We start from the raw sequence: 23,033 nt of genomic DNA on the forward strand, positions 1-23,033 counted from the left end.
TGCCTTTAAACAAGGGCAGAAAACAAATACTTTGGGGGTTTCTTTCAGTAAAATTTTGCTACTTGAAATTCCTGACTGAAAGTAGCCCTCTGAAGTGACCTCCACCTAATAATTAGTAGCTCAGTTCATTAAGTGACACAGGTGGCCATTTACTAGATGCAAGCACCCACCTCATCCAATCTTATGACTTAATTAGAGACTAAAAATATCAAAGGGATAGAAAAATGTAAATCATAAAACTAAAGGAAAAGAAACTGCTTTCCAGTCCTGTGCTCCCTGTGGCCTTATTCAAGGTGCCTGTGAAGGATAACACGCAGCTTTTATTACACTCCAGCTCTTTGTCTAAAATCAGAGGTTTATTTTCTTCAAAGTCACTGCCTGATCTGATGGGAGCTATAAAGGCGCTTCAACCTTATCAGTGTAAATGAGGAATCACTCTCGCCAAGCCAGTGTGAAATCAGCAAATGAGAATCAGGCCCTAAAGCGCAGCTGCAGCCACACAAACGACTACTGTAAGAAGCCAGGTCGCTGCTACGTGCTGGCGGCTCTGCATCAATCCAGCATTGCAGACCCACCATAAATGCAATTTAACTGGCGATTTAAACTGAATTTATGGCAGGTCTGTAGCTCTGGGCTGGCACAAAGCAGCCACGGCACAGCAGTGCCACTGGCTCAACAACAACTTTTTAGAGCACAGGGTGAAATCCCCATTCCCTTTATGTGAACATAGTGCCCCCTGACTTTGCCGCCTTAAAGCCTGTCGAAGGGCAGCAGAATCAAGTTCACCAAATCAACTACATGCTGTCTGTATTTTAAAGGGTTCTGCTAAGATACAATTCTCTTTAATGAGAGTTTGCTCAAGGAAAGATTTAATAAGCCTAGCGGCCCTGTTCCGTTTATCTGTGGGAAAATCTTCTGCATGGTGAAAGCAGGTTTGAAGTAAGGGCAAAATCCAGTTTGGAGCGTGTTCCTTTACAGAGCGTGATTTCACCAGCTGCATCATGGACCTCTGCGAGATGCATGGTGCCCTTCTGGGCCAACCTACCTGGGTAGGACCCACATCAGGGGGTCCATCAGGCATCTACCTATTGGATTCCCTCTTCAAAGGGAGAAAACATTATTACAGATGGCAGGGAGAAGGACAAGAAGTAGAATGCAGCTCCGTATTTCTTTGGTTCCCTGATTCCCAGGAGACTTCTGGGGCAAACGTCTCATGCAGCTCAGCTTCCCAGGCAGCTTCTCACCCTCTCCCCTGAGCTCCGTCTGCCTCCCTCTGCCCTCAGGTACATCCTGACATGGTTGCTTCTTGTTGGCAATACAAAATATTGCTAAGAATGACCCAGACACACGTATTTCACACAGGAGCTACTGGCTACTTACCTAACTAGGAGTATCCTGTTTGGCCCAAATCACTTCAATCAGAAATATTCTCTGAAAATGAGAAGTTTGGTACCATGGAGCCAACCCAGCGGGGCAGCCAAATTTGGATCTTACTCTTCTTTCCTTATCACCAGCAGCACTGGTGGCTCAACCCCAAACTCAGGACCTGCATTACAGGTAAGGATGGAAGGCACTGAAAAGGGAATGCAAACCTGAGCCAAGCTTCACAGCCTAGCAGCTGAGAGCTTTCCAGAGAGGGAAAATTTTGGGCTTCGTGTCCTGGTACCAAGGGCTGTTTTATGTTAAGCAGCTGTTCTACATAAAGCACGTTAGTGGCCTGCAGGGCAGCTATGGGAACTGAAAGGCCTTCCCCTCCTTGGAGGGCATCTTAAGCGGAGTAGACTACAGATTTGTATTTTCTTTCTTTATCCCAGTCGACCTTGAACTACTTGCTGCTCAGTGGCCCAGCTTCAGCAGAAGAGGGGCTTGTTCCTCATGGTCCCAAAAGCCACCGGTCCTGCCAGCAAGGACACTTGTGGGAAAAGCGTGAGATGAATCTTTGAGTTGCCTCTGGACATGGAGGGCACTGCACCTGGATCACTGTCGCAAAGGTGAGTTGTTACAGCATGGTGCTAAGAGGTGGGCAGGAGGTGCCACACTCACTAGCTCTCCCTTTTTTTCTTTTTTTTTTTTTTTAAATTAAAGAGCAAGATCAGCTCTGTCCCTTGAAGGAGGAGCTGCATCCTACTGCCTGCAGGGACAGGAGTGTGTATCCCAGGTAAATAGAGCCAATCTTTTCCAGCACGAGAAGGGCGGCTAAGCACTTTAGCAGGGTGTGATTTGCGAAGCTGATGTTCCTCCTCCCTAGCTGGAGCCCCGGACGGCTCCAAAAGCGTCTGTTTCAGATGCCACCCCGAGGTGCCTACCTCCCTGACATCGGGGCTGGGCTGTTCTTCCAGGGTGTGAGGTACTGCACCGCTCAGCCCTCCTTTGGGAGCTTTTTGGCGAACAAACATACAGTAGAGCCACAATTGCAACATACTGCCCTGGCCTAGTCTTCACAGCAAAATCTCTCTTGTACTACGCAGAGATGAGCGTAGCTCCAGGGAAGCACATCCAAGTGCCTCTTGCTGCTTCTAGGACAGGATTTAATCCCAAAATTCTTTCCAGAAATCCTGGGGTTTTTTATCTCAGTGCTGCATCTGGTGGAAAACTAGGCAAGCAGATGTGGAGGAAAGGGTTAATGTACCATGCTGATCAATCATAGGACAGCAGCAGATAAAACAGGGCTGGTAAATCATTGTTTAGTCTATTGCAGTCAGGCATTATCCAGTGCAGATCTCCTAGGCCCACTGGGTGTAGAAGTACAAAGATAAAACAAAGAGCAATTGTCATCAGGAGCTTTTTTTTTTTCCCCTCCTTCACCCTGTCGCCCAAAACACTGGTCTTAATGTCTACTGTCCATTTGCTTGTGTTGATTTTGCTGCCTCCTTCCCTCCCATTTCACAAGGGTAAAGCAGAGGGTGAGAGCAAATGGACTTTAGCAACAAATCCTTTCCTTCCAAATATGACCCCTCCTACCCCCAGTAATCATAACATTTCATTACTTGTCCCAACTACACATTTTAAAAGTCGCTAAGTAGCTGCATGCAGGAGAGCTGTGTTACCAAACCTCCATCTGTGTTGTCAGCAGCATCTCTGGAGTTGTTGAAAGCTCTCAGATACTTTGATTTTTGCTGTTCTTAAGAGAAAACTTCTTAGACGGCAACATTCAGAAGCCAACAGTTATGGGAGGGTAGGGGATTTTTTTTTTTCCTTTTGTTTAAAGGACATGCACTCTGGCACCGAGAAGTGCGGAAGAGACGCATGGCTCATAAATACATAAACCGTTTGCTAAATCAGAAACCTGGGAGTCAGTCAAAATCCATAATAGGATCCCAAGATTCATAATAAATAACTTTTAATTATAGTCCTGCACCATAGTTATTTTAAACAGATGGTTTATAGATCCACATCTGGGATATTTTTTTTTTTAATTTAGTGCTCAGGCACACACACAGAAAGGGAGAGAACCTCAGCTAAGGTTTTTATTAGTGTTGGAAAAATACGTATTTTTTTAAAAGAGGTCAGGCTGATCCAGAACAATGCTGCCACAGCTGACGCAACTCCCCAGTCAGCGCTCGGCTCAGCAAAAGGTTTGCGCTGGAATCCCAGACTCCCTCGGAAAGGAAAACTTAGGGAAGTGCCGGAGGATCACCCCAGACTCTTCTCCCGCGCTCACCGAGCCCGACTGCTGGAGAGCTCATGTCTTAACGCGTTTGGGGAAAGATCAAAAAGTTCTGTTGAGTGCCCACGTTTCTCCCCTCTCCCACACTTTGCCAGTGGGAACCAAAGGTCTCTTTAACTTGGCATGCAAAGGTAATGTCAAATTCCCATTTAAGAGAGACACACTAACCAGACCTAATACCAGTGTTACTGCTTCATGTTACCTTTACTACAATCTCCTCTCAACACAATTTGTTCACCTTCTACATACACCTTGTATTTTTACCTTCCATGAAAGAACTCCACACAAAATAGCCCATTCTGGTGACAAAATATATCAAACTAAACGGCCTTAAACTCATGTGGTACAGTTAAATAAAATGCCAACATGAAAAGAAAAAGAAAAAAAAAAAAAGCACTAAAAAGAAATCTGAATATTTGGCAGAGGTCTTGGAGAGGACGTGTGCCAAACCACAGCTTGGAAGCCGCAGCCAACTTTCTACAGGGTTCCCCACTGGGCTCCTGCCGGCTCACAGCAGCCACCAGGAGGATGGCTCTTTTCAACCTGTATTTCGCTTGGAAGAGGAAAAAACAACCCCAAAAAAGTGGAGTCTGCTTAGTTTCTTCAGAGATGTACCAGGGAGTGCCTCCACCAGCGGTACCCCGAGCCCACTGTTGTGCCATCAGCTGGCTGCTGAAGACCTTGCAGATGCAGGTTCTTAGTGGGCTAGATTTCCACTGTGAGAGTCTGTTTTTTTCTTTTTTTTTTTCCTTTTTATGTATTGAAAACACTTTTAGGATGCTTGCACTGCATTTCTGATATCCTGAGATTATTAACTATTTATATTGAATAGGAAAAATGTTGCTTAAACTTTCATTTAACCAAAGAAAGGCTGTGGAGAGAAAAATAATAAAACCAACAGGGACAGATTAGGTAGAAATACAAACTACCATTAATGGCTAGTCCTGAAAACATTCATTTTTTACCATTATTCATCACAGTCCTACCAGTAACTCTGATAGGACTCCTCACCAAGTAGTTCAGAGTGTCCTTATATTTCTGCCAGGAGAAGCCTATGGGATCATCTGCCAAAACAATAACAATTTTCGAACAATGGCAAAAGTTACCCTCAGGGAATTTGGGATGCAGCTTTCAAATGTGCACGTACGACCTTATGAGAAGAAAAAGCCGTTTAAAATTAATGAAACAAGTGCACTCAAGTCACAGAGGCAACATCTCCACCGCAAGGCGTAGGGCAGGCTCAGACGCACGTTCTCCAGCCACACTGCCGGCCCTCTGCCAGATGTTGCACGTGGCCAGAGCATCCTCTCGAGTGCAGAGCCACGCTCAGTCCACATGGGCCACAGGAGCAAAGGTTTGGGCCAGCGCTGGCCACGGGCTCTGTCCCTCAGCAAAGCTTGGGAGCACCAGGCTCCCAAGTGCGTGCCTGCACCTATGCTTATGTGCAAACAACACCAAGTTTGGGCCAACTTGAACTTGAGAACAGGCTCAGACACGTGCGTAACTCATCGTCTAGACAAATCCTGAGGCGCTTTCTGAAAATACTACCCTTGCTCCTTTGGCACTCCTGCCTGGAACTCACCCACTCAGGTCCAATTTACAAACTTCCCTTTAATTGGCGAAGTTGATACAAGCAAGTGATCCCTGCTTCATACCGTGGGACCGCTGTCTTCCACAAGCGTTTCTCTGCCTGAGCAAGAGCCGCACAATTTGACTTCGGGGGCGGGAGACATCACCCCCCAAGGAGAGATGTTTGTGGACATTTCGAACCACTGTAGAGGCAGATGAGAAAAAGGTCTCATTTCCTTTGTTCCCCACCAATTATCTGTTCGGTTTTTTTTCCTTGCAAAAGCAAATTTTGTGGGCACAATAACAAAAAATGGTTTAGCACACTAGGTGTATTTTTAAATTCAAGGTGGAAAAAATATTTCCCTATGAAACAATGTCTGTTTTCTGCAAAACGATACAGTTCTCTCTGTTTACCCACATAAACCTGCAAAGACCAAGGCATACGCTTCACCCCACAGAAAGACAAGTGCTATTATTTTAAGCACATCTTCAATTTCAACGGGACAACTCATAGGAGTGAAGCCAAACATATGCTTCAGTACTTTCAGCATTAGGTCCTTGCCCATGGCACAACACGACTGTGATTTCAGCACGAATTGCATTAGATGCAAATGACGGCATTTCGTCAGGAACAAAATATGCCAGTTCAGTCCACAGAGACTCTTTTTCCCTTTTTTGAGCAGAGCACACGGTAGCCTACAATTTATCCCCTCATCCCTGTAATCTCCTTAGTTTATCTGGCCTCTCTGAGGGCGCGCAGGGAGGAGGCTGCAGCTCTCCCTGCGGTGGTGCGCTCAGACAGCATCAACCACCCCCTTCATAATTCAAGCTCTCCCTGCTCCCTAGCAAAGATGATTAAAACAAAGGCCCTGCTGAAAGACGACACCGAATTTCACTGCAAACGGGTATTCCCCACCGCTGTGAGGAAGGCATGAGTATGTGCAAGTCATTCAGGACACATCACTCAAAACCCCTTATAGACTGAACAGATTTATTTTTTTTTTCCACTGTGCTTAATGATGTTCACCAGCATGAGGAAAGTGACCTCGGTGGCCTGCTGCAATCCCGACACTCCTTGACAGCAGCCCACTGCACTACTACGTGGTGAAAAGAAAGCGCTTTCTTCCTCTTACATTTGTTTGTGTTAATGCAACCGCTGAGGCTGCAGCTGGGATCAGGGTCCCATTACATCAGACATCCTATAAGCACACGCAAGGAGTACATCCCTGCTCCAGTGATCTTATCGACAAAGACACAGCCAGACAAAATGACCATAACTGCAGATTAAGCCAGCGAGAAAGCCAGAGCAGGATCCAGACTGTTCAGCTCTCAATCTCCCTGCCTCCATCTCCAAGTGCCACTTCGGACTGGAGTTCTTCAGCTGTAAAGTTAAAGGCAAAGTAACATGATGGTCTTCTACCAATAAGAGACATGGTCTTCACAAGTGCATACTGTAGTCCAAAAAACTACCTATAGTAATCCAGGAACCAGGCTCCAGGGAAGAGGTACGCACCGGGGTTCTCGGGGGAGACCACACCTTTACATTTCATGAGACGGATGCATGTAAAATTCACAGCTTTTCCCGTGAATTTTAAATGTGTTTTTAAACAACAACAAAAAACAAATTAATGGTTTTTCTACCTTGTCAATAAAGAATTTGTATTAATTACCAGTCACCCAAATCTGATGCCAATGCCTAAGAAAACAGTAGTCAGAGGCAGTACCTGCTGATTTGAAACTCAGGATGCAAACCTGTACCCAGGCTGCTGGAAAAGGTTACAGATCACTGACCCAACCCTATGAGCTGACGATCTACCCCTTGATGGATGTTCCCAGTCACTCACATCAGCCAGTAGAACTTCTCAGATGATCACTGACCAACTCATTTTGAGTGAAACGAGTGATCTTGAAAGCGTGGTCCAGCCTAGCCTGCTATACCCTGACTGCGGCCGCTGGGGCAGAATTCATTCTCACAGGGAAGGGACAGGAAGCTTAAGGCCATAAAATCTTCCACGACCTCAGCTCGATCCAGAGGCCACCCGCACACAGCTGGAGTCAGCAGATGTGGAACAGCATCGCTGCCCTGGATGTATTAGCTCCTGGAGCATGCTGCTCTACTGCTGACCCTCCTTAAGTGCCATAGGATGGCTTGGAGAAGGAGGACTCCACTCATATCATCCCCGAGCCTCTGAAAACGCTCTAAGTAAATTCTACCCCAAAAAACTGTTGAAGGTGGCACTGATGAATTATCAAGCTAATTTCACAGAGGGTAAAGCAGATGGTGCCAAAAGTTTAAAATAAATGATTAAATCATTTGAATTCAGCAAATTTTAGATCAAGCCACCATGTCACGTTCTGTCTCATCTCAAAAATTAACTCAGTCCCATCAAAAAGAGTGTTCCAAAAATACTCTACTTTTGTTTCTCAACTACTGCCATCCTGGTCTGGTCCTACAGACTGCGTTCGACTTATTTTCCAGCAGATATTGACAATGAGAGAAAAACAAAAACAGGAAAACAATAAAAAATAGTACATCAAAATCTAAGGCCATCAGTTCAGAATTCCTGTTTTTGAAGGAGATGATTTTATCTTTATTACAGACTGAATACTGACCAATAGTATTTTTTCTTCTACTGATGTGAATTAAAACTTCATTTAACATTTATTTAAAAGAGATGCACCGAATTTTTTACAAATATCATTTCATCCCATTCTGATGGGCTAAATCTACAAATATGTTATCCAAACAATAGTTACCTGTCATTGCATCTTTATTGCCTTCTCTGTCTGAAGTCTGCTTACTCAACCCTTACACTGGAGATTTAGGCAGTGGTAAATGCTCCGGTTTTGGGCTTGAGCCTGTTCTAAAAACTTAGAACAAAGCAGCCCTTGAGGCCATGTACTTCTTAAAGAGTTTAAAAAGCCCAATGGGCCTCCTAACTTACTCTGCAACAAGTCATATCCCATGAAGAAACTCACTTCTGTACAACACAAAAACAAGCCTAGATTAAAGAAAAGGGAAGAAAAAAAAGCAAGGTCCCCTGCTGCTCTGTCTGGCCAGAATCATGTCTTTTACTGCCCATATCCTCTAAAGAAACGATGCTCTCATGATATATTACCCTAATACATCACCAAGTGACAGTTTTCTCATGATACTGTATCCTCAAAGATGTGATGCATGCCAGAAGCAGCAACAGGAGATCTCGGCTGGGGAAGAGAAGGGGGAGGGTTTTTTATTTTCTTCCAAATTTTTAATCTACACGTTGGGTTTTTTTAATGTACTTTTGTCAGGAAAATCCCTGTCAATCCCAGCTTCATAATCCAGAGGACTCCTAGAAGTTTCACAGTAGTAGCACAGCTTTTAAACTGGAAAGCACCAAAAAAAACCCCTCTTCAATTTAATTGAAGCAAGTTTTGAAATAGGACCAAAATGCTTGAGGAACAACAACCAAATAAAAATAGTAGCCCAAAAGAAAGCAACAAGAGTCTGTTTTCTATTATGAAATTATTTAGGCAAGAAGGCCTCCAGACACTGCTGTTTTAATGAACTCGCAAGTAAACTGAGCGCTGACCCCGCATTTGTTTTCTTACGTGATCTTGCCTGGGCTACACAGTGGTAACAGGAAAAAAAAGAGGAGGTTAGTCACGGCGGTCTGCGGAGAGAAGGGGCAGCCACCAGCTTGTCCATCTGCATAGAGGTGTGGGAAGAGACAAGGTGCCAGAGCATTTCAGCCAGGACTCCTTGAAGGGGACAAGGGCTTTCAGGGTCTTTTAACGCTGCCTTCAACTCACTGGGGCTTACTCCTTTTCGCTGCAACTGGTCTGTGCTAGTAACATCTCCGAGGGGCAAGCAGGAATCCTAACTCATGGACAGCTCGTGACAGCAGTCATCCTCAAGTGGGCTTCATCCGGTCGGTGCCAGCAAGAGAAGGCTCTGGCCACGGAAGAATTTAGTCAGAAAAAGTTATGCCACAATGACATTTTATCTGACACATCTCATTTCTATGCGTTTCTACTTCATACCCGCTCAGACTTGATGGATGCAAAGCTTCCATCAGATGCAAAGAAAGAATCATAGAATGTGTTGGGTTGGAAGGGACCTTTAAAGGTCATCTAGTCCAACCCCCCTGCAGTAAGCAGGGACATCTTCAACCAGATCAGGTTGCTCATAGCCTCATCAAGCCTGGCCTTGAATGTCTCCAGGGATGGGGCCTCCACCACCTCTCTGGGCAACCTGTTCCAGTGTCTCACCGCTCTCATTGTAAAGAACTTCTTCCTAATGTCTAATCTAAACCTACCCTGTTCTAGTCTAAAATCATTGCCCCTCATCCTATCGCTACATGCCCTTGCAAACAGCCCCTCCCCAGCTTTCCTGTAGAAGGTGGAATAAGCTTTCCTTTGGTGCAATCAACCACATTGCCAAATAAAGTTTAGATTGTGACTTTCAGGACTTCAGCCAACACTGTAGCTACTAGGAGAAAAAGCGTATTTTCGACTTGTAAACTAAGCAAAAGCGATATGGAAGTCATTGAGAGGAAACTAAAAGCCAAAGCTGTCAAAGTCACTTTCACAGTCCTTGAGCTGACTTTGACCATATTTTGTGGCCTGGCCCTCGCTGCTTTTGGGCGAGATGTAGCAGCCCTCATTCACAGCAGTGATCGCTCAGCCACATGACAATACCACTGCAGTCAATGAAACCACCCACACAAGTTCAGAGGTTTGAGCCGAGCTCCTCAGCGCAGACACATGCACAATGCCCTCTGTACTGGGTAGACCCTGTTAATTAAACAGTTATTTTTAAATGTTGCTCTGGAAAGAAATTCGCTGTCCAAAATAAGAAACTAATATTGCAAAACCACTTTCTGCTTGAAAAATCCAGTGGTTAAAACATGTTTTTGCATAATCGTAGCCCTGCAGGGACAGTTCTCACTTCTGAAAAGCAAATTCCCTTCTTTCTGTTTTGTACATGTATAAACAAACAGATTCTGGTATGTCCAAAGCTCGCGAAACTCAACTATAATAATACATTGAATAAAAGCCATACAAGCAGATCTTTCCTCAGCCTGCGTACCCTTCACTCCTTCCTTTCCCCTGCCCCATTTGCACTGCTGGAAGTAAAAAAAAAAATTAAAAAAAATACCTGTTTCTGACAAGTAAATGGAGCTGACATTAGAGCGAAGCTATAAGGTGAACAGGGTATGCGCAAGCCATTTGTCATCTTGACAAAGCGATTTTCAGTCACCGGTGGGACACTTTAAAGACATCTGAACGGTTGGCCTTGACCACCAGCATTTCTTACGGCTTATAAAGGGACCCATGGGACCAAGAACACAACCTGCTTTTGGAAGTGACTCCTGCAGTGGTACCTCTCGATAGATGTAAAGGCAGTGTGATATATCAGGTGCCATTAAGATCTTTGCTAGCAGGTTATATTTACGCAAGTATGGAGCGCAGATAGCATCTTGTTAACCCAATTAATGAGACCCAAATGTCAGGAAAGGGATTATGCCTGGCTGGAAGTCCACAGCGCTTGTGAGGCAGCCAGAGATGATTTCATTGTGGGGGACAGCACTGTTCTCTTTGAAGAGCAAGAACTCAGGCAGCAGAGCTACTGCCCGGACAGCCAGGGAGAGGAAAACAAAGGGGAGGTGGAAAAGATGGTCTGAAATCCAAAGGTTTCACACCTTTAGCATAAGAAGGGCTCTTTATGATGAGAGACTGAAGTGCCATGTAAAAATGAGAATCTGGGGCTGAACCGAAGAAAACTAAAAAGTATCTAGCTGAGGTCTTAGAAATTTCATTTTTCATTAACTGTGCCTTCCTCTGTAATAAGAGAGGGCTCTCATTGCCAAGTCACAGCCCAATCTGGGTTGGAAGAAGAATGACGTTTCATCCAGCCCATCCACTCCACTGCGTTTTACACGGGCAATTGAAACGCACTTCTCTAGCCTAGAGAAGAGCAGGAAATTTCCTAACCGAGATGAGATCACCAATTTCTGCATCAATGACTCTGGGTATACTTTACAATAAACTGCTTTTCTCCCACAGGCTCCAACTACTAAGCTGTGTGACGTACGAGGAGATGCTCCTGTCACCCAGGTCAGAGCAGTGAACCCTGAAGGGCACAGAATGAGGTAGTTGGCCCCAAAACAGGGTTTAGGATAACAGCCTCATACTCAGCAGCTCCTGTCAGCTCTCTGCTTGACATATCTGCTGTAAGAAATCCCTGTTCTGAGTTGTCTTCTCAGTGGAGGACACAAGACAGTTAGCATGGGCTGCTTGGGCCAACAGCCCACCCTAAGCACTACTCAATGGGTTAACCCAAATCTTTTGATGGTACCAGTACCTTATGGCCACAGTCACAAGTTGTCCACAAGCACGCCGTAGTAATATTAAGCCCACAGAAGATCCTTAAAAATCCTTTTAGACTTTGGGTTCCAGAGTCACATATAGCTTTCCTGGAGTCACATCACATTCACGTCCTCTCAACTAAAGCTGTGTTTCACCAGTAATTTTGGTGCTGTGTTTTATCTAAGAGGTAATGCCCAGCAAAGAGGCTGGAGCTGCCTATTCATCTCTCCAGATGGCTGCCTTCCAGGAAACCTCCCTTTTGTTGTAGGTGATTTGCTTTCTTTTTTCCTTTCTGGCTCCCACCTTTGTGTGTCTCCATATGTGGACTGGTTTAATCATGCCAAGAAACCTGATGGCATCAAAGGTATTCATTTTATAATAAAATTATTATATACCGTTTTAGGCACTGAGTATGTAGCCTTCGTGTGACAACAAGTACATAAAGCCACTTGAATTTCTTACTATCATGGCCTGGAGTTTTAGATGTTTTTGAAATTTCCACTTCATACAGACTTCTGGGTCAAACAGTTTTTGCTTGAGGATTGCAAAACTTGCCAAATTAAATCGGACATATACAGACATTTTTCCAGAAGCTATACAAATTGCACGCTGCTTCTGTTTCCTCCGCGTTTTCATGTTAAACAAGCTCTGGTTCAGTACCAGTGCACTATGTTGCATCTTAAATGTCCACATCAGCAAGTTTCTCCAGAAATGCTTAATGCGTTTAGATCATAGACAAACTATGCCTCAAGCATGCATGTGTTAAAAAGGTTTCTTAGACTACCGCACCGACAACATTTTCATGTATAATGATTTTAATTGTCCAGCATTTTTTATCCACGGCTTTTACAAACAACCCATTGGTTTACAGGCTAAAAAGCTTGCATGCTTTGCATGCTGCCTGCCAACATAATTTTATTCATTTATTTTAATCAAAAGCATTTGCCAGATTGAATCACCAATCCACCTAACCCAGTTAACTGCTCCAGCTCTCCCCAGAACTGAGTATTTGGTGGGGGGGTGGGGGGGTGTGTGTGTGTAAAGTGATAAATATGAAAATTATCAGCTCTGCACTACGATACACAGAAAAAAAATATTCTTTGTCATAAGCAAATGATCAGCAGTCTCCCTGGAGTAGGAGAGCCTGCTGCTCTTATCAGTATTTTAGGTCCCACAGGCAATCTTTCAGCTAATAGCCTTATCTCGAGCCCAGCCACCCTGCCTGGCTCCTTCCCGCCCCGATGATTTCCAAGCGGCACAACCTGGAGGTGTTTTGCTAACTGGCACAATCAGATCATAACCACTACGTAGCCTTAGAGCAGTCGTTTATCAGCTCTTCCCCATCTCTCCCAAACCATGCCTCAACTGCACATCACCACCCAGACAGAAAAAAGGAGGAGGAGACAACCTCAGGACAGTCAAGGTCTGTTATTCTTCAGCCACTGATAAATCCTAAGACAAACCTTAAAAACAGATGCAAATGTATGACTCTAGCTGGCCATCAGAATACATTTTGATGGTTCCAAACCTTGAGGAAGATCCAATTCCCATTGAAGCCACTTAATATAACTGAATATAAAGATGTCAAGAACGGCTACAAACAAACAACAAACTAAATCAAGAAAACAAATCCCCAAACACACAATTTTTAGCCTATGAACTGTCAGAAATCTGATTTTCCTGGCCAGGGCTCTATGACACATTGGTTTGCACCCCCCGGGCAAGGAAGAGTGCAGAGCTACTGCTTCCATGGCTCAAGCGAGATATTTAGCTACAAAAGAGGAGGTGAGCCATACCATAGCCATCTGGAGAAAGGGGCAGCTGGCCCTGCAGCCAAGAGGGGAGCCTGGGGTTACGCTGAGCACCTTAACAGCCCAGGGCTGAGCAATACCTGGGTTTGGGTGTGAAGTAGAAATGGCAGCCTTCAACTTCTCAAGTCTGGCACATTGAAGCCAATGCAATGCTCAGCACAGAGGAATTTAAAACCGAAAAGGAAGCATCTACACAATTGAGGAATTTGCACTAAATGTCCAATTTACAGGAGGTTTCAACACTGCAGGTTGGGTTTACGCATACGTAAGGCAGCGTCGCTACCGTGCGACTGACTGCCGGTGCGCTACCTGAAGTAGACCTGCCCCAAAGCAAAATGCAGTGTAACCATGCAAGCGCAGCTCTAAGGCAGTGTTAAAGACAACCTGATTCAATCTTTAACATTGAAGCTTTCTGAAAAGGTTTACTTAAAGCAGAGACTCAGAAAAACTGGTGCCTCAATTTGTCAGGGAAAACATCAGATCTTTTGCATCATTTTTCTAAATGGCATTTTATCACATTTCTATCCTTTGTGCTCACGAGAACAAATAGATCTCCGACTCTAATGCTATTTCATAGTACTGCCTTTTGCCACAAATACATAAAGCTTCCCTCTCTGAAAAATCTAAGATACAATACAGAAAAGGGAAACTACAGCCAGGAGGCTGATGTGTAGAACGGATGAGGAAACAAGTAAAGAGGACGCAACTCCCATATGATGCGTGAAGACATGTTATTTTTTCAGTCAGGTGGTGGCACACAGTCCTAGTTTAACAGCTCATTTTGGGCCACTATCTAGAGCAAGTGGATTCCAGACATTGGGGTAAAATGGAAAAAAAGGAGGGGAAAAAAAGGCGGAGACAGAAGGTATAAGAAATCCATGTCTCAGCACACAAGGACAGCTGCTGGGGATGACCAGGGATGAGTCCACGCTGTACTTGGACCCAGAGCTCAGCACCTGAATCAGTAGGATGCAAAACGCTGCACGGAGCTCAACTGGACAAATGGTGAGACCAGGAATTTTTTAGCTGCCACTTAACGCATAAGATGAAGAGGCCTAGAGGCCTCAGAGGAAGTAATTACAGCAGTTATTAGGTACAACATGAGCAAGTACCAGTACGATAGCCATTTTAATAGTAGTATTACAGGTAAAAGCTTTTATACAATATTGTTTTTTCTTCACAATGGCCTTTTATTTGACCATAAGCTTAATATAAAAAGTTTGCATTTTCATTTGATTTTTTGGTTGTTGCCTAATATTTTTCTTCCCTCAAAAATGTCTATTAAAACATGATGGGGAAATAAACCCAGATATTTGGTGGGGGGAAAAAATATCTATTTTTATATAGCAGCACAAAGCAGAACAGCAGAAGTACTGACACTGTGAACCATTCACTTACAGGACCATAATTCTTAAAAAGACCGTTAACAAGTCAATGGAAGAAACTTGAAAGCTAATAAAAACTATATACAGGTAACCGTATGCTTTTAAAATGCCATTTTGATATTGGACCAGCTCTTTAATAATGTTTTTCTTATTGGCAATAAAAAAGTGCCTTAACTTAGACTGATCCATTTTGCACTTATTGTAGACACATTCCAAAGACATTTGCAACTTGTATTACATTTTCCATTTAGTTTATGGCATTTTTGCACCCTTCATATTTTTCCACATATTATTTGTACATTTTAAAGATCTGTATTTGAGTTCTTGGATCGTTTAATTATGCCAAAGAGAATCTCATTTCCATACTTGATGGATTGGATCTTCATCATCGTTACAGTGACATATCATCAGCTCTCTTCCAGGAGCGTTCTGCCAAGACCTATAATCAGTTCAGCACTGTGTGCATATGTATGTTTGCTCAATGCAGCTGACTCTATGTTAGAAATGTGCAAGTAGTGAACTCTTCACTATCCCATGTGGCCTGAGAACAACATGAAATAGCTTCTTCAAGCCTGCAGATTTCCAGAAAGGCTTCATCATAAGCTGGGTCACATATGACGGCACATCATGTCTCCAAAAGAAATGTCACGATAAAGCACAGTGAGCTGAAGGCAAACATACCTGCACAGGGATGTGCCACACGCTGAGGCAGCTCTGAGATGTGAAGCAAAGTGCAGAAAATGGACTTCAAAAGGTCCACAGATGCCACAGAGAGCACCCAGCTATACAATCCATACTCATTCCTCAGAAGAAAAAATGAGATGAGATGTCATACATGATACAGTACTTGCCCAGGATGGCCATATCTGTATATGGCACTAAACTGACCTGAACATCGTCTCAACGCTGCGACTGGAAACTCAGAGGATCAAGCTAGACTAACCATCTTCTGCCATCAGTAGTTTGTGTTTCATTCTCAGACAGGCCAAAGTCTTGTCTTAACACAAAGGTGTTGCAAGAATTAAGAACGAATACAACTGAATCTACCCGAATCGTCTTTCAGGAGAGCCTACCAAAGCAATCACCTCCACATCAGGTAATTAACCAACTCAGGCTCTTGATTCAACTCACTACTCACTTGCAAAAACATCTTCATATATACACACACTGTTCTTGAGTCTCCGCGACAAAGCTCATGTGGGACACCCAGCTGCACCAGACATGGAGCTTTGACTTGTTTTTGTTTTCAGGGTTTGTTTTTGGGGTGTGGGGTGTTGTTTTTTCATTTAAGAGATGGCATATACATCTGTATCTTTTTTAAATTGGACAAAAACTAATAAAGCTTTCATCGTGTTGGGGCATGTTTGTGTTACAGGAACCCTTCAAACACCGATCAAAACAGCATTCTCTTTTCCAGTAATATGGGGGTGAAAACTACCAGTATACTACTGTATCTTAGGCCTTTTTGTCTCTCTGTCTGTTATTTTTGTGGGTGAAGAGAAAGCTGATTATATTATACAGTAATAAAGATCAAGACTATTGAAATTGAAAGAAGATGCAGTCTTGGTAGATTCTGTAGTTGATGTATGTAAACTATTGAAATTAAATTAAATAAAATAGGTATGAAAGAATTGTTTGATGATTTTTTTTTTTTTTTAATATGCACTACTCCACTAAAAGTCATCTGGGCCGCATTATACCTTGACGCAACAACAATTGAATCCTGATGTACTAAAACACTGCCATCTTCACTGAACATGTGTCAAACACTTGCTCTCAGGCTAGCTACGCGCTTTCAACTTATGTATTGTGCCACAGAAACCAGCTATGCTATAGGTGAAGAACCCCAGCAAATCTAGTAACTTTCTCGCTTTAGCCTGCAGTGAGGAGACGGGTCTTTTGTGGGGGGGACCAAGGGTAGAAGTTATTTCTTCCATTTTTTCGGTTTGCTTGAACTCAGTTTCACTACTCCGTCGGTTCAAGCTAGGTAGAACACTAGATCTTATAACAACGAATTCAACATAATTTTTTTATGAGCAAAGGTCAAATTCTGCATTGCACATTTGGATTTAAAAGCGGAAATTTAAACTACAGAATGATGTTTCATGCTGAATAAAGCTTATGCCAAGCAAAGCTCTGATTTCTAGTTTCCTGAGCTCCTGTCTCCAAACTTTTCTCAGGTTTCCAACACTTGGTTACACTTTCTGGCTCACATTTATTTCCTTCTGTTCTGGATTTAGGTGATAAAAGGTTGAGACATATGATTACCACTCCTCAGGTGCAGTTGGCAAGTTTGAGGCGCAGGCATGAGGGAAGGGGGGAGGAAAAAAGGTGGGGGAAATGGCACTGGTTTAGATGTGGTTTGTCAAGATCACTACTGGCTTTTATCAGCTGTTTCTTGACACAACTCACTTTGTTCTAAAGTATTCTTGAAAAATAAAGAAAAAAAAAAAAAAAAAGACCTTTTCTCCCCACAAAGAACACACTGCAAATAAACCCCTTCGTTCTCTTGAAAAAAATAAAAATAAAAAAAAACCTCTTGCAATGCGAAGGCCACTGTGAGCTGAGGTACACTTATCTATTTCCTTGCCGTTCCTGCCTTCTCACCTGTCCCTGTCAGCTGGCATTTTTGGTACATTCTTTTTTAAAACTATATCCACCACTGGCCAGTGGACAGGTTATTCTTGGATCTCTCCTTGCTTCTGGCAAGGTGCTCAGGGTCCATGCAGATGACGATAAATGAGCATGAAATGACATGGCTCTCCTCACCACCACTGGCACCACCATCTGTCATCGCTGCCACTGCTGCGCTCATCTCACCTTCAAAAAACTCAGCACTCAGAAGTTTAATTCAGGCTAAGTTAATTCTGCGGGGTTTTTACATTCTCGTCCTATAATTATGCACAGGTTCTCGTTTCACCTATTTCCGACGGACTGCAGCATTTTTATGTCTTTTCCACGCATATGTTGAGGTATATATTTCGTGAAAGCAAAGACCATAATATCAGGTGTGAGTCTACTTCTATTTTGAGTTTTAGATACCTTCCAGCCAAAAATCTGTACCAACAAAAACTCTGCTGCACTTGATCATCTACCGTACTTGTACCAGAGTTGAACTTAAATATTCCATGCCTATTTTATATGCTGACCACCATACAAAAGAAATCTAATCAAAAGTTCCCCAATATTCTGTTAACAGCATTTTCCCCCTAACATGTCAAGTCCTTAATACACAGAAAGCCCAAAACTTAGCAAAATGTGGTAAGTTTTCACATTTATGAAGTTTTGTTTCTACTAACAGAACTTCACTCATGCCTCCACTACCCTCAGCCTAAAGCTTTCACATCTGAAACATAAAGACCTGACCCTGTCATTCATGACGTATTTGTGTTCCCCAAGCTGCACAAGGGGTGTGAAATGCTCCTATGGATTGAAATAAACTTGTTTTCCCAAAGATGTGTGAGAATATTTTTAGAAGGGAATTTTTGCATTAGGTAGTGTAGTTATAATCACTTGCAGTCTTAAAGCATTTAATAACAGGAATAAAAAAATCCATTTCTCAAACAGAATCAATACAATTCCATTATGAATACCATCAAGATTATATATTTTACCTATAATCATGATGCCAATTCAGACAAGTTCTTTAAAACCCACACTTTTTTTCAGTCCACCTCATTACCCACGCTTTCGCTTTGATTTTCAGAAAACAGCAGGAGATGAGATTTTCTTACTATTGAGCACTAAGCATAAAATAATTTCACAGCTATACGTTCTCTAACATCTTCTGTTGCGCTGTCAGGGTCCACATCATTATCTGAAATAAGAGCTTCCCTTTTTTTGGCAATATTTTTTCTTCACAGGAGTTGGTTTACTTAGTCATTGGTACTGCCTGTGACATCCAGCGTTTCCTTTCACTAACACCGCGTTTGCTGCAGCTTAGAGCATTTTTCCATCCCTTCCATCAGAGAAGTCTTTAGCCATATGGTTGCAACGGCCCAGTCAACCATGGCACACTACACTGGCACTTCACAAGTAGGCCTACCTGCACTTTTTACGTGACCTAGCTTCAGAACAACAATTTTCCAGGGCAACTTCTGTACTTCTGTTTTACCCATTAGCTCTAAGTACTTAAGGATGCCACTGCTTTCTCCAGTTTCTGTGTTTAACAGCATATAAAGTGAACGCATGAGAAAGCAGGTACCTTCAGTTGCCTTCAGCCTGCTTTGTGCTCTTCCAGTTTCTCAAACCCTATGGAAAGCCAGGTGGCATGGTTGCTTCCCAGGGACCGAGCGTATCTCCTCGGAGATGCAGAACCACAGGCGTTCAAAGTGGAAGTGGGCAGAAGACCAAAGCACACCAGCCTCTAACGACATTTTGCAGATAGCAACAGCAAGTCAGAAATCATAGTTCTCAAAACCTCTGGATCGGGCAGTCAGCTTGCCCATCCATGCCTCAGAACAAGCTCAGGAGAGCAGACACACCACAAACCTGGCATCTGTGCAGCCTGTCCATCGTCAGGGAGAGACAAGAAAAAAAAGAGAACGACTGCGTTCATACTGCGACTATACCACCCACGTCCAACTTGTAAAGTAAAAGTGCATGAAGTGAGAAGGGATGGCTTTGTAGTCAAACCATTAGACCAGGAGTTAGGAGACCTGAGCTTTCATCACAGTCCTACAAGAAATTCCTTGTGGATAAACCACAGTCTTTCTTTGACTTTGATGTTTTTCCCTGAAAAAAAAAAATTAAAATGGCCACTTCTTGCAGACAGATGTAATTAATGACCAGTTGTTTGGAGATCAAATTCATCTATGTTTATTAAGTGCTCAGAGATGATTAGTTGGACAGCAATATACCATTGCTAAAGTGGTGTAACTCTAAAAGCTCACATTGAAACTATTGTCTTACAGATGTTAAAAATGACCACTTTTATGGGCATCATTAAGACCATAAAGTAGAGGCTTATAAATTACAAATTAGTGGACTCTAGATTTTAGCTGTTCAGCTGGTAGTTCTTGCATACAAAGCTACAGTGTACATTTACACACACACATACACACTTCTTAGTCTTACCTTTTTCCTTATATTAAGGGCATCGGTGCTGTTCCGTGCACTCCACCACATTTCATTTCAACAAGTAGGGAAGTCCAAAACAGAGTTATCTCATGGTGGGTGCACTGCCTTTTTATTAGAAAAGCATTACCTATACTTTAGAAGAGAATGATTTACTGTGTACTATATATGAAATCTCCATCACGTCCCCCAGTCTGAATTGCCATATCACCACGACTTCTCTTTCCACATGTTACAGCAGATGCTCAAGAATGAACTCATCTTGTCTGGTAGCTAGACTTGGCTGTCTCTAGGAGATCCCCACCAGTGTCCCTTTTGTATTCAAGATTCAGGGGTTGCGTTACCAATAACTGTAAAACAAGAGCTAGAAGCTTTATTAAAGCAGCGCCCCCAGAAGCCAGTCTCTGCTCTATCTGCTTTGGTCCTGTTCATGTCCCTATCACGAAAATCAGTCCGCCCTGTCTCCGCTAACCAAGGAGAAAAGGCAACTTTTGGTTTTGGTCTTCCAACCAAGACTTCTCAGTGGTGTATGAGGAACTACATTTGTAATTGCTCTCTGCAGTCTTTGATGGATTATTGCAACTTACTCATAACTTAGGAGTTTCCAGTTTTTACCACATTTGCTCTTAGAGTACTACACCTTTTCTTTGCCCTCCCAGATGATTTAGCCTGTTAAGAGAAAGCTGGAGACTGCTTTGCTTTTGCTGCCTGACTCTTTCTCCCTTGCTAGGATGCATCCCCGTGCTCCGCAGGACACAACCTGCAGAGTATGTTCTGTCAAACACTTGATGGTTTGGTTCCAGCATTTCAGTTCTGTCTCCTTTCATTTGTGAGACGGGAAAGTCCTGGGAGGGAGTTATTTAGATATTCCTCCTCTTCCCAGAGCAGTTCAGATTTCCGTAACTTGTCCAGTTATTTATGGCAGCTTGCAGTCATGGAAATGTATCACCGCTAGGGGAGACCTGCCATAATCCAAACCAATATTTCAGCTACTCGCTCCACCGGTGTTTTTAACACAAGTGCCCTCTGTTGAATTTTCTGTCCTCTCCTGGACAGCAATTGCTTCCTTCCTGGAAGAGCTGATTAAGCTCTCTTTTTAGTTCCTCACTTCTTACGATATGAACATCCATCAGGTTTGCCCTTGAAGAGCATGATCAGTCTTCCAGAGAAAGTTCCTCACTGAATTGCTATTAAACAATCAATATTTCTAGTTGGATGTAAGGAAACCTGGTTCTCTCTTCCCTCCTGGTCACAAATCACCACATCGCTTCTTTTGTTTCTGCTCTCCCCAGACCTCTTAAAATTGGATCTTTTCCCTTGTGACAGGCCTGAACAAAGATTTCAGCAACCGGCTGTCCAATAAGTCATTGCTTTGGATGCTGCACAGTGTTAAAGTCAGTATCTCCAGACTGTTTTCCTTCTCCTCTACCAGGTTTCCCAGCTTCCAACTCAAGAAACAGAGATCGCATTTATCCTTTGGCAGAAATAAAACAGAGCGTATCCGGTGCAAGCAACAGCAGTAACTCGCTAGGCTTCCTTACTCTTAATAAAACATAGCGTCCTCCTTGCATAGGAGGAAGCCAGATGCCCTCAGCTGCCGTTTCACTAAAGTATGCCCTACAAACCGCATAGATTTAGACTTCTTACATCCAATGTTTTTTGCAGTTCTTCATGTTCGTGCACTAAAAGGGTGCTCATTGATCTAATAAAGCCAAGGTCTAGAGAGATCTATAAATACAAGTATTTTACCCTGATGCATTATTGCCCTGATGCCCAAGACTGAACTTCTGCTCCTTCACAGATAAATTGCTTCCTCGCTGGTTAACACCAGCTTCCATTAGCAGGAGTGGTGGCAGACATATTTGGGAAGGTGATCCATGATAAAACACAGCTTCGTGTCTTTTTTTGTTTTCCCTTTGATTTCTTTACTCACCACATCCCATGCTCCTCCTTTCCCCATCCCCTTCTACTCAGAAGAATCAATAACTTATTCTTTATCACTGTTAGCTGAAAAGTTATCACTGAGTCTCACTTAAAATCTATTGAACTCAGTGTAGCAATATACATCAACTTCAGGGGGCTCAAGATCAGGGTCCTACAGTTGCCAAAATCACCTTCTAAAAGGCAGTCTGAAACAATTGTTTAAGTCTTTTATAGACTTACAATAATGCTGGCTAATGCTAATAATATTAATAGCAATAATAGAAGGGGGGAGAGAGTGTCTTGATATTTCAGTCCTAAAGTAAAACACATTCTGTACATCCAGCTACTCTGTAACTTCCAAAATGTAAAACATAGTGCTTTCTGGTCTATACTTTTCTTTGCATTCCACAGCAAATTAAGGTTTATGGCTTATTTTATATTATATTTAATTGTACAAAGTTTTATTTAGAACAACTGTTTTTCAATACCTCCTAAAGCCTTGGCTTCTCCATCTGAATCACTCCCAAAAATGCTTAACTCCAAAGCAGAGTTACAAGGAAAGGGAACGTTTCTCCCCAAAATGCGTATCAGCTAGCGACATTATTAACCATGGAATTCCCAACACAGCAGGCAGTGTCATCCTTAGAACAAAGCGCTCTGACGGAAGTATCACTTGGGCTCTCGCTGCCGTCTTATTACAGCGTGTGTCGTCACGTTGGCAGCCTTCACCTTGCACCCTCGGGCAGCTCCTCAGCCACCGGCGTGTGAAACCAAGCACGTGGGAGCTCGAAGCAGCAGCATTTCCAAACCTTACCTCTCACCCTCTTTGCTGAGCTACAAGCAAAGACTTTCGCGTGCACCCCCGACTTTGTGAAAAACCGTCCTCCCTCCGCGTTCACATGGCAGACGCGGCCTCACAACGTCATATTAAAGTCATGTACAACTTTGTGCCCGAGAGTTTTAAAGTCAAAGAAATGATTGCCAAATCATGGATTGGATTACTTTCCATTAGCTCAGCTCTGAGATAACCTTGTGTTACATAAAGGCGACAGAGGCACCCAAGATTTGATTATGTGAAATATTCCCCTCTCTGCGCAGTTACTTTTAGTACAGGCTTGAATGTTCTTACTATCTGAAATCCAAACTTACCAGGCAAACACACATTATACAAGGGTTGTCTGTGATAAATGGTATCTGCAGAATTTCCCCTTCATTTTCACATTTTGCAACGGATCCTGAAATAGAAATAAA

At 43.1% G+C, this 23,033-nt stretch overlaps 1 protein-coding gene across 5 annotated transcripts in view; it reads right to left on the reverse strand.

The window, feature by feature from the left end:
* BMPER (BMP binding endothelial regulator) overlaps window positions 1–23,033 on the reverse strand; it is a 156,164-nt gene that overhangs the window by 130,722 nt on the left and 2,409 nt on the right. For all 5 annotated transcript variants that reach the window (XM_063325511.1, XM_063325514.1, XM_063325512.1 and 2 more), the window contains exon 2: window positions 22,932–23,017. In XM_063325511.1, the coding sequence (XP_063181581.1) occupies window positions 22,932–23,017 (86 nt within the window). The remainder of the gene's footprint in view (window positions 1–22,931; window positions 23,018–23,033) is intronic.

The sequence above is a fragment of the Chroicocephalus ridibundus genome, chromosome 2 (assembly GCF_963924245.1).
Source record: "Chroicocephalus ridibundus chromosome 2, bChrRid1.1, whole genome shotgun sequence".
Lineage (NCBI taxonomy): Eukaryota > Metazoa > Chordata > Aves > Charadriiformes > Laridae > Chroicocephalus > Chroicocephalus ridibundus.